The sequence below is a fragment of the Fulmarus glacialis genome, unplaced genomic scaffold, assembly GCF_000690835.1.
Source record: "Fulmarus glacialis isolate BGI_N327 unplaced genomic scaffold, ASM69083v1 scaffold18525, whole genome shotgun sequence".
NCBI lineage: Eukaryota > Metazoa > Chordata > Aves > Procellariiformes > Procellariidae > Fulmarus > Fulmarus glacialis.
In genome coordinates, this window is record NW_009211365.1 from 1,116 (window position 1) to 12,891 (window position 11,776).

Consider the following 11,776-nt stretch of genomic DNA (forward strand, 5'->3'; position numbering starts at 1 on the left):
GGGGTCTGGGGCAACTAATGTGCAAAGCAGGAGTTGTTCATGGCCAGCCCATGTGTAAATGCTGAGAGCAGAACCCTTCCCTTCTCCCCCTTCCTCCTTCCTTCTTTTCTTTTTTTATAGCTTTGCTAGAGATGGAGGTAGGGGTTCAGTTGCCTCCTGACTAGAGCTCGTTGTATAAAAATGACCCCTTTCTTCATAAGATTGCTTTGCATGGGTAACTTCTGTTCAAATCCCTCTTGTGTAAATTAACCCTGCTGTGGTTAAGTCAAGGACTTCATCCACAAAATTCCAGTTGTTGTCAGATGTATTGGCGCCTCTTGGGAGGTGACGCTGATATTTATTTTCTTTAAAGCAGCGCTCAGTTTGTTCGCAGGTGGCCAGTGGGAGGGTTGATGCCCACTCGTGGGAGCAGCTGCCCTCGCAGGCCATGCTGCCCCAGCAGAGCTCCTGGCGCAGAAGGTCAGGAGTGATTTGCTTGTTTGTGCAGCCTGCAAATAAGCAGCTCTGCTTTCCAAAGTAATGCTGCGCCCTGAGACGAGGCAGGGACCAGCATTAAAACCACCAGTCACAAAATACGCACAAAACATGGTTTTGCCATGAGAAGCCTGGAATTCCTTTTACGGTTATTAACCAGGTAAGCCTCTTGCTTCTGTTTTGATCTCCCTCCTTTATCGAAATAAAGCAGCTGAATCTCAGGCTTAAGATTGTGCTGTAGGAGTTTGCCTTACACTCCCCTCAAACAACCCTATTTTCTTAAGAAATATCACTGCCTGGAAGGCATCAGAAAGCCCCAAGAGATGCTGGTGGCTGTATCATCTGCCGCTTTTGCTGTATCCATTTAGTTAGAATGAATTAGAATGATCAATGCTTCCTTGTCTTTTACCAGTGTTTGACCTATGTTTACAGAACAGGTTACACTAAAGGTTACAGTATTTACCTGTAGATGCATCTACACAGGTTTTTTTCCTCTCTAATAAAAATTGTGGAACAGATAAGCACTGAAACCTGAATTAGTATACTGCAATATTGATTTCTACAAGAGCATTGTAAGAATACATTTATCTATCTGTCCTATTATGAAATGAGTAAAAATGTATCACACAACCATTTCAGTCATTCAAGACTATATTGAAAAGCCTGTTGTTTGCTTTTTCTCAATAGGCCTTTTGAGGCACACTGATTTTTTTATTTTATGTGTATTTGTGGAAGAAAGGATTAATACAGGATGGTAGTGCTTTGTCATCTCTTTGCCCACATTTTGTTTTGTTAAGAACTGCTGCGTTGTGATTTTGGCTTACTCTGAAACCCTCCACATTGGAAAGCGAAGACAGAGTAAAATGTGATTAATTATAGATTGCTGGCCTGGTACCTCTTTAATTCCAGCAATTACTCTATTTTCTCACGGTGTTCTGAACAGAAAGGAGCTGGGTGTATTGAGCCAGGGGCTTTCCTGTCCTAAGCTTATGAAAGGTGTCTGCCTACATGCTTTTATGACCCCAGAGATGCTTTGGTCTCCAATGTGATAGTGTAATTTTGTGTTTCTTAAAAGCAAATTTCTAATTGATCAAAGGAAGAGTGAAATGAAAAGAGCGGTGGAGGAAGATGAGAAAAGGTTATTGTGATCACTCCATAAGTGAAGACCACGTTATTATTACTCTCACAAATTGCACTGTGTTCTGTTTTCAATAGCAGAAGGTCAAGTTGAGCCCAGGGATAGAAGTGAGAGAACAAATATAAACAATAAAAGCAAAGAGACGCGAATGTCTATGAAATGGAGTGTTTGAGCTCATTATTCTGTGGAACGTGTGTCAGTACTGCTGCAAAAGTGTCTCCACATAACAACTTCAAAGTGTAGCTTCTGGGTACAGGTGGGCTGGGTATGAGATGTGGTGCTGGAAGCAAGTAGAGACAAAAGTGTCAGAGGGTGCTATAATGCATTGATCTCACAGACATAATCCTATGGATGTGACCCTACAGACCCTCTGCTCCTGAGGCAGCCAGACTCCAAGGGCCTTGGCCAAATCTTTTTGAAGACAATGAAAGATTTTCCCCCTGTCTTTAATAATCTCTGGTTCAAATTGTTGGAGGTTTCAAGTAAGCATGTTTGCACTATGATGGTGTCTTAGACCTTACAGCTTTCACAGCGGTTGGGTGGTGAGAGGGCACACGGTTATAAGGACACAGTGAGCTGCGCGCATCATGTTTGTAATTTCTAGTATAGCGAACTCTGCCTTTAGTTAATGTAGTGATATTTCAGAGCTGCCTTATCACAGTTTCTCTGTGTTGTTGGAAACAAGTGAAAAGAGCAATATGACTGCTGTCTTTTGCCTCAGATTGCACTGTAGATGGCACTGTGAAACAATGATTTTGGTAACGAAGATCTATTTCACAGCACCATTCCAGACGTTAATTGCAGTGTAATATGGCTTTCTTTCTAGGTCCCCAAAGCAAAGGAAAAATTCTGAAATGCAGAAAGGCTTATTTGCTGTCGCAAATGGGAATCTGGAATAACTATGAAAAACACACTGAAATAATTGTGTTTGACTGGAACAAAATTCTTGCAAAGTCCCCAAGGTAAGAGCACTTTTTATCTTTCAAATGACACTGAAGATTTGCTGTTCTGGTTAGCAACAATATCCACTTGAATCCAACAGAGAATGAAGGCTTGACATTTCTGAAAGTGGCAGCCCACTGACACTGAAGGGCTCAGCACCCCTTGCTGCATCTGTCTGCCAAATTTATTTTTTTCCCTGTTTTTTCAAAGATCCTCTTGTATTTCTTTATATTAGCGGGCTGAAGTCTTGTGTCCTGCCTACCTGCAAGGCAGACTAAAGTTTGCAAATGTTGTATCGTTTTAATGGTACTGGATGCTTTTAGCAGCCTTTCGGTTTGGATGTGACCAAGTTGATGCTTTGTAGTGATACGCTTATTCCTGGACTTGAATATACTTACAAAGGGGTAAGGTTACCCTGTTAACCTGATGAAACTTGGTTTCATATTCCCTGTCTAACAACAGGGCCATGGCTTCAAAAGAGTCAAACTTGTAATCTGGGAAAGCTTTTGGAATTAGGTCAGCACACAACCATTTCCACTGAGACCAGCTTTGCTTGTGCACTGGGAATGGTGGGAACACCTGGGTTCACTTACATGCTGAAATAGCAGCTGTTGAGCAGCGGTGCATGATTTGGCACTAAATACCTGTCCCTTCCATCAACTCACACCAGAAAGGGCGTGCTCGAAATGTCTGATCTGTGATATTTAATTCCAAGGGTTAAATCCTGCTTTCAGTCACACCTCAGGAAACCTGAAGGAAGGTCCCTGTCTACATTATGATACTACAGAGTGACACCAGAGCTGGGGTCTCCACTGATACTTGGATCAGCTTCCTGTGTTTGCATTTAGAGCAACAGAGGGATGGTATTGCAAGACGAGCAGATGATGACTTCCTATTTAGTGGTAACTGGTGCATGAGGTATAAGCCGTGTGTTTCTCATGGAGAGAGCAGGAAAGCTAAGGCTAAATTCAGCTCTCTCCTCAAGAAAATAAGGTTCAGTTACCTGGGGAAGATTTGGGTGACTAAAATCTAAAATGCTAGGTTGATTTCAAAGCCTACTGGGCAGTTTCCTTAGACTAATATTGGATCAACAACAATAATAACTTTTATGCTGGTTTCACAGTAACTCAATCCCATTAGCTGCAGTAGCATTATGTGGTTCAGCTGGGTGCAAGAGGTGAATTAGGTCCATGCTTATTAGCTGAAGTGTAGCTGCTCTGAATTAGCCTGGGAGTGCTCCATAAGAGGATACTTGCAGGGTAGGCAAGGACCAGTGATGTCTTTATCTTCTGGGCTTGATTCATGCTTGCAGAAGACTCCTATACACTGCTGCAAAAGAGCCTCAGTATGTTTCTTCCTGTACTGGTTCATTTGCATTCAGGGTGGCAACATATTGGGCTCAAAACAGAGCACCTTCTTAACTCAAGAAAAGGTACCTTTTTGCCAAAACAGTCCTTAAAATGCAACTTATTTACATGTAATTTTTTCCCCTTAAATCTGTAGGCATGGCAAGTTATTTTTTAGCAATATTTGTGTTTAGCTTTTTAGAAAAGTTTGTAGGCTGGAATAAAGTCTACAAGGACAGCTGAAGGTGCTGGGTTTTTCACCAATGTATTTTTTTTCTCAAGTGTAAAGTAGTGTTTGTTGCTAAAATATATTTACATGCAACAGGCTTTTGGTCTTTTAACTTTTTATATTAATAAGTGCATTTGTGATTTGTTTGGGCTTTATCAACATTCCCATTCATACACAACGAGAGAACAAAGTTATTTTGTGATGTGCGAAAGGGAAAATTATGTGAGTACTTTTAAATGAGAAAATATGGGATCTGTTTTGGTTTCATTTTTGATGGTTATAAAATTTAAAACAGGATCAAAGTGCTTCACCTGGCTTTGCCAGTAAAGCTGTCGAAGGCATGAGTGTTTTTTTGTTTGGTTTTTTTTTTTTTAAGCCATCAGTCTATTCAGCACTTGAATATTGGATTAGCTGAATAGTCTCAGGTATTTTAAAGATATACAGATAAACAAATTATTTACAAAATACTTGGAAGAATCAGAACTGGAATCTGCAGGGGAAAGAAGTTCTCAAAGGACTTTTTGGTGCAAATAAGCATGCTTATGATAGGCTTGCCCAAATCCCAGCGTGCTGATTAACTGCAGACTAGCGTCACTGCTATGAAAGCAGTATTTAGTTCAATTTATGCAAATCTATAAATTGCCTTTAATTAATTTGATGTATGCCTGCTTACAGCATTTGCTGAAAGTGTGGAACATCTAAGGGTTCAAGTGCATAATGCCCATTTATGTATCACACGAGTGATAAATCATCATAACTGAGTTTAAGAAAATGATTAGATTACCTTTCTATATGATGAATGGCATAACATAAGCTATTGAGGGATTTAATTGTAGATATTTGCAGGAAAATTACTGAGGATTTGTGGTCTTAGTTCTAAGACTAATGTGAATAAGACTAACAACATCCACCTTCTTTAGAACAACTGTTTTCTGAAATGTGGTTTCTGACACCCTGGCAGAGCAGTGAGTCCTTGCATATTTGACTGAGGTGCTGGTTTCACGAGTGTTTAACCCTCAGCAAACTTACTGGTCTCCAGGAAAGCTGGATGTTTTGTGCTTGGGACATCCAGCCAATTCATGTGCATGGCTACATGGGAGTTGGTAGCTTTAGCAAATATGTCCTGAGAAGTATTAAGTAAAAAGGACATTTTTCTGTGATGTTTCTATGATTTTTGAGGCAGGTGCATTTTGAAAATAGTAGCACGACTTATAAATATGTATATTTAAATTTGAGTGTGAATGGATCTTAATCCAAAAAAAACCCAAACCAACCCCTTATCTCAGATTCATAGAAATGTATTGCACTCATAATATGTTATTATAAATATGTGTTTGTGGGTAATATGATGTGTGATAGCCATTGCATTGCTTCTAATAATAAAACATGCTTAACAAAGAATTGGTCCCAACCAAACCATGAATATGATTTTGTCAGTGTTGCCTTGTAATAAACCATGTTAGTTATTCTTCAGAACCTTTTCAGCTTTTCCTTCCCCGCATCATTTTTATGTTATTCCCTACTCACATTGTTCTTTCACTCACCTGCTTCCTTTTCTGCCTCCAGGATGAGATTCTGTGCCAAATCAATGCTTCTATCTGACTGGCTCTTTCTGGTCTATGTGTTAATGGTCTGCTGTAAATTGTTGTCCGCCTCTAGCCACCATCCCCGGGGGCATACAGGTAGGAGCTTTTAAACTCATTATGTGCTACTGAGACCAATTAATACCATCGCAGAATGTTAGAGCCCACTTTTTAGCAATGGATAATTGATGAGGCTGTTGACAGCATGTTATAATCAGTGCAATGGGTTAAAAATACAACAACAACAAGAAGAAAAAATGAGTTATTGTAAATTTTCATGGTTTTTCTCTAGCAATTTTATGCACTGAAGCTCACCAGACAGTTTTTGGAGTGACTTCATGACTGCTAGGACTTTGGGATTTTTTGTGTCCTTTTGCTTTATCCTTATCCAAAGATACTCTGAAATGTATCTTTATCTTCTCCCTCTTAATCCAGTTGTTATCAAGAGACTTTACAATGGTATCATTGGCTTTGGTGGGCAATAGGTCAAAGCGCTCAGACTTACGTTAGCCAGTTCTTTCACTAAGTAACACAAATACTGAACTGTGGTTTAGTTCAGCTTGTAGTATGCTCTTCTTTTCCTAATCTGCATAGTGAGAAAAACAGAAAGATACTGCATTTAAGAGGATGCACTGTTGTAGTAGGGTATATCTACCAGGCACAATGTAGTATCTTACTATAAATGGCAGAAATAGCTCAGAACAAGCTGGGTTGGCTTCATGAAGAGATACCAGGCTGGATCTTCGAAGCAACATCTCTGTGCTAGGATCATGCAGACATGTCAGCTTGAATGCAGAAAGAAGTATAGATGTACTAATGCTAATGCAAAGATATCAGTGCAAGTCCTAAAACTAGATAACTGAGTTAGCCCTGTGTCACCTTTGAGCCCAGAGGAGAGAGAGATAAGTTAACAAAATACCACCTGTGAGCTCTGCTTTTTAGGAGAGATCAAAAGCCTGGCTGCAACATCATGATGAGATGACTGCATTCTCAGTACCGTAGTTAGCTTCATGCTGGCTTGGGGATTTCTGCAAGTGTTGCTAGTGCAGTGTAATCTCATTCTTAAATTAGGTGTAATACCTTAAATACATATGTCATGTTCTTAGCTCTGGGCCAGACTCTTGTGGGGTCCAGGTCTAATGTTAGCATCCACTTCAGCTAGGAAGTGGGGATGCATTTGTTAGAGGCTCCATCCTCCAGATGAGACAACCTATTGATCTCTTTCCTGGATGCTGCTGCTGATTGTCTAGGTAGGAGCTGAAGGCTCCTCATGTGCTTACCAAAATCTCTTCAGTCCTGGCAAGCAGGACTGACTGATCTCCATATAGCTGCTGTGTCTATCTACGTGCTCATAGCACATCGGCAGTGTGTGTATCTAAGAGCTACACAAACCACCTCGTTGCCTTACCCCATCACCGGCTCTGTGTTCCCTGTCCTGGTGCTGCAGAGCAGTTATATGTGTTTGCCATAAAACACAGTCACAGGTTATGGAGAATAACTGACATGTTGCAGCAAAAGCCCATAAAGTGATTCCAGTGAATACAGTGTTAGAGGATGATCCGTATTACTGTTTTGCAGGTAGCTGTTACAGGAACTAGTTGAATCACTTCAAGGAGGAAGGGGGTCTATGCACAATAGATAATTAGGCCCTCTTGACCTTTCCTGTAAACAACTGCTGCTTAGCAGAGCATTTCAGAGCTGACTATGCAGCAAAACCTGGAGAACAGCCTTCTGCAGCTTTTGTCATTGAGGGAAAAGTCTTGTAAAAAGAAATGTTATTTTTGTCTTTTAAAGATGCACTTTGTGTGTGTACCTAAGGGAAATACCTCTAGTAAGGCAGTAGTGATCCTGTGTTGTGAGCTTGTATGATGAACACTCATTATGTGTTATGTAAATTATGACAATCTTTTTAACATAACATTTCAGAATGCTTGACTGCATACTTTTAATTGACACTAAGAATTCTTTTCCCTGTATCAAAGAGGTACTGTAAAACACGATCAAGCTGCTCAACTGTTAAGCAAATTTGTGTACAGTGCTTTCTCTGGTAGGTTGAAGGCAGATTCTGCTCTTCATGAATAGTTTGGAGCTCTTTTTCAAATAGACACCCTTGAAGCTGGAGCCTTCATGCACCTTTGTAGACTATGGTGTCACATTCTTCCCCAGACATGAGTTTCTTTTATGTGTACACTGAAGTGACCGCCATCCCACTTTATGATTCCAGGTAGCCGATGAAACAGTCACCCCATTTTTGATTCTCCAGCTCCCCGTGTCTGTCATATGGTACCATAGAACATTTAAAGGGCTTGGGGGGCTCTCCTGAAGGGACCTGCGTTTCCCAGCCTCATCTTATCTTTGTTGTTTGATACAACACCTAGACTGACCTTCTAATGTATGATCAGATCTGTGATGGAATCTGATATGTGAGCAAGACAACGCCTTGTTCGTCAGGAAAGCAAATAATTTAGAGCTTTTAGTGTAGCCCGTTTTGTGGAAGGTAAATAATTATCCTCATTTGTTTAATACAAATTAGCATGTTCTTGGATGGCAATTGAGATAAAATTTTTGCAGTCAATAGACAATGTTAACATTTGTCAAAATAAAATGTCCCGAAGCACATTAGAGGGATGAATTTAAGCTTTGGGTTTGGCAAAGACTTTGTTCTGTGTCCCTCAGGTCAGGCGGCTGTAACCTGACAGGTACATACTGAGGTGGGAAATACATGCTGTTTATGAGGCATGAGGTGCCTAGCCTGGGATACTGTAGGAGGAGCTGGTTTTTAAGAACATGGTATGTCTGCTCCTGAAAATCAGTGTGTTTCAAGCTATGTACTTGACATCACTACTCACTTTTGGAAAAAATGCTTACTCGTTAAAGCTAAGAAAGTTTATTAACCAAGAGCAGACAATAGAATTTAAGATGAAAAGTGGGGATTGACTTTTTTCTTTTCAAAATACTGCCATTTTTAAGGAGCCTAATCTGGGAAAAGACAATTATTGACTTTGGTCATGTTAGATGGTGCCTGAAAGAATGACATTTGACAGCTGTCTCTGCAATATTCAGACAGAAACAGAGACTAGATCTTTAAGGACCAAATAACCATGCCATTTCTGAAAAGTGGGAGAGAATGCCATTGAGCAATCCCTTTGACAAAAAGGACCTCTTCGCTGTAATAAAGTGTAAGACAGACCTGGTTCTTTCTTTTGTTCTGCAAAATATTCACCGCCATCAAATAACTGTGGAAAAAGAGACTGTTCAATCTAGCAAGCCAATCCTGCCATTGCTTTGAAGCAGTGTGGATCTTGAGCCCAGCTTGGAGGCCGCAGCCTGTTTTTCATTCGAACACTGTAATTGCTTTGACTGGCAGAGTTAACTAGGCAAAAGGTAGAGGAGAAATGTTCCTTCTCATTACCATTAGATCACTGAAGATGCTGCTTATGCAGATTATTTCAGCAGGCTTCCTGTACATCTAAGTAGAGAAGACACTTCAGAATATTCATCTGACTTTGTTGCTCTGAATTACCCTTCTGAAGAGTTTGTCTTTTGCAGTGACAATAGCTGAGGGAAGCATAAGCACCAGCCTTACTATAGCTATTTCAAATTGGGCAGTATTTCAGGCTCTCAGAGTACCTAACTGATACCGATATAACTATCAATTCCATGCTGTGCTGAATGAAGAACATATATTTAGTACCAGAAAAGATTTGTTTTCACCTCACTGCTATAAGTCAGGATCCACAAATGGTGAAGCACTGAAAAGACACTTCCTCAGGTCACCTCACGTGCAGGCTGGACTTGCAGACCATTAATTGATATAGCCAGCTGTGCAGTTTCTGTCATGAATTCCCAGTGCAGCTTGGCTTTTTTGAGGATGCTGTGTTTTATTTTTATGTGATGATGCTCACCTGAAATGCTTCTGGCCTCCTTCTGCTTGGTGAAGGGTCTAGATTTTTGGAAAGTCCATTATTATTAACATACCCAGAATCCATATATTTAATAAACATTTGTAGCTTAAAGCAGGGCCAAATTTGTCTCTGAATTGTCTTACACAGTTCACATTTTCTCTTTTCTTTGTGATTTCAAGTGAAGACTTCAGTGGTAGCCCTTGTGGTTTGCTTGCTTACTGCACCTGCAGGATGATGCAGATCATAGGGATAAATCACTGTGTGCGAGTGCACTGGGACAGCTTGGTCTTTTAGCCAACTGGAGGAGTAAATAGCAACTTCTTCTCATGGAGTTTATTCCTTGTTGCACTGCAGGCAGTTTAATTTACAGGGTTATCAGAGATTAAATGGGAGAAGCCTTGTTAAAAAGCAAATATGCATAACCGTAAAGATTGGGAAGTGGGTTCAGAAGGGAATTATCACCAGCCTGAGCCGTTGAAAACTCTACATCTTTGCTTAGTGAAATGCAGCTGAAAAGTTGTAATTTGCTACCTGGTATCTTAGATGTGATCTCCAGCAACCACGATGCTGTCCTAGCTGGTTTTCAGAGGATTGGTGATTTCCATCACGTATGAAAGACGAGCTTCTTTTGTAGACTCTGCTGAGCAGGGCCTGAACTTGGACCTGAGATAATTTTCTGGGATTCCACAAGTGTTCTCCTTCGTTCTCCATCTTTTGATTGATGCTTGAACAGGGAGAGATAGATGTATGGAAAGGCTCGGCTTGTGTAGGAGCAATCTGAGTGAATAATACAGCAGTGCACTTGACACAGAAGGCAAAGGCTCCCTTTCTGCCCTTGCTGTGGCTCATGGAAAGCAGTCTTTTTCACGTTATCAGTAAAGCATCTTTTTTTTCTCCTTCTTTGCTTGCTCTCTGAAGAGGTGCTGGTCTAACCTATCAGTGGGATGGTCAAAGTCACTTGTTTGTCACAGAAACACACGTCCTGCCATTTGGTAGTGGCAAGTATTGTATGTACATGGACCTGAGGCAAAGATCTACCCTTGATGGACAGCAAACCAGACTAGCTGAAGGCAGTACAGAGGGTATGTGTTGAACTAGATGTTTAATAATTCTTTTCTGTGTCCCAAACAGCAAAGAGAAGTCAGTACCCTGAAGGAGTGAGAGAATCTTCCCCCAAACCTAGTGACCACTCTAATACACTGGGAAAGTACAGGCTTCATTGCCCTCTATTAGGTAGCAAGAGAGGAATAGCAGCCTATGATAAGTCCTTGATGCGTTATCAGTAAAGCAGGCATCAAGTGAAGACGAAATGAACATCGCAGTTCATTTGAAGGATGAATAAGGGATTCAGTGACGCTGTTGGGCTGGACTCGGGGGCTGAGTGGCAGGTGGGCTTAAATGGTACTGGGAGCATCCCAGCAGAAAGTTGCTCCTTTATGCACAAAATAGCAATTCATGTACTGAGGCATGTATCAGACATCGTTTTGGTCTGCAGGGCTCTCTGAGCCTGCTTTTTTTTAACTCTGAATGTGAAATGTCACTGTGAGCTGGAATTCAGACCTGTAATACCTCTTGATCATGCTTTTGGTTTCAGGCTGTCTGGTAGCAGGCTGGATTGTTCCGCATCAATTGCAGGTTTTCACATCTTTAAGAATTTTGTGGGCAGAATCCTGTCCCCATTGGAGCGGGAGGAAAAATCCCTCCCTTACACAGGCTCCAGGACTACATCTACTTAAGTGAAGGCTGTGTGTCTGAAAAATGTAGCTTTGTATTAGAAATATTAGAAATACTTGTTCTCCCCTTATTTTTGAGTTGGAGCATCATTCTTCCTAGCAGTGCTGTTGGGTTGCCACAGGCACGGTTCCCTGTTCCACCAGAGGGCCCTGCAAGGCCGCCAAAGGGGCTCCAGCGCACAGCCGCAGACAGGCACCACACTTGCTTTCTCGTGATTTAAATCATAACTGTGCATTTTACTAATTAGAATTACAAGTCCTTTTGTATTTCAACGGGTCAGACATGGTTAGTGCACAATAAGCTTTAGCCCTTTATTCTATTTAACTCCTTTTATGTCTTAATGTTTTATTCAGTGTGTTATTTATGTGTTTTATTATCCAGCTTCTAAATATAGGGTAGCTACAATATACAGCCTTGGCTGTAAT

General features: G+C 40.9%; 1 protein-coding gene across 1 annotated transcript in view; it reads left to right on the top strand.

Moving 5' to 3' along the window:
- Window positions 1-2,494: 2,494 nt before the first annotated feature.
- The window catches only part of FAM19A4 (family with sequence similarity 19 (chemokine (C-C motif)-like), member A4), a gene marked incomplete at its 3' end in the record, with an annotated part of 50,205 nt that continues 40,923 nt past the window's right edge, over window positions 2,495-11,776 (top strand). Inside the window, exons 1-2 of the mRNA XM_009577524.1 lie at window positions 2,495-2,574; window positions 5,696-5,811. Of these exons, the coding sequence (XP_009575819.1) occupies window positions 2,495-2,574; window positions 5,696-5,811 (196 nt within the window). The remainder of the gene's footprint in view (window positions 2,575-5,695; window positions 5,812-11,776) is intronic.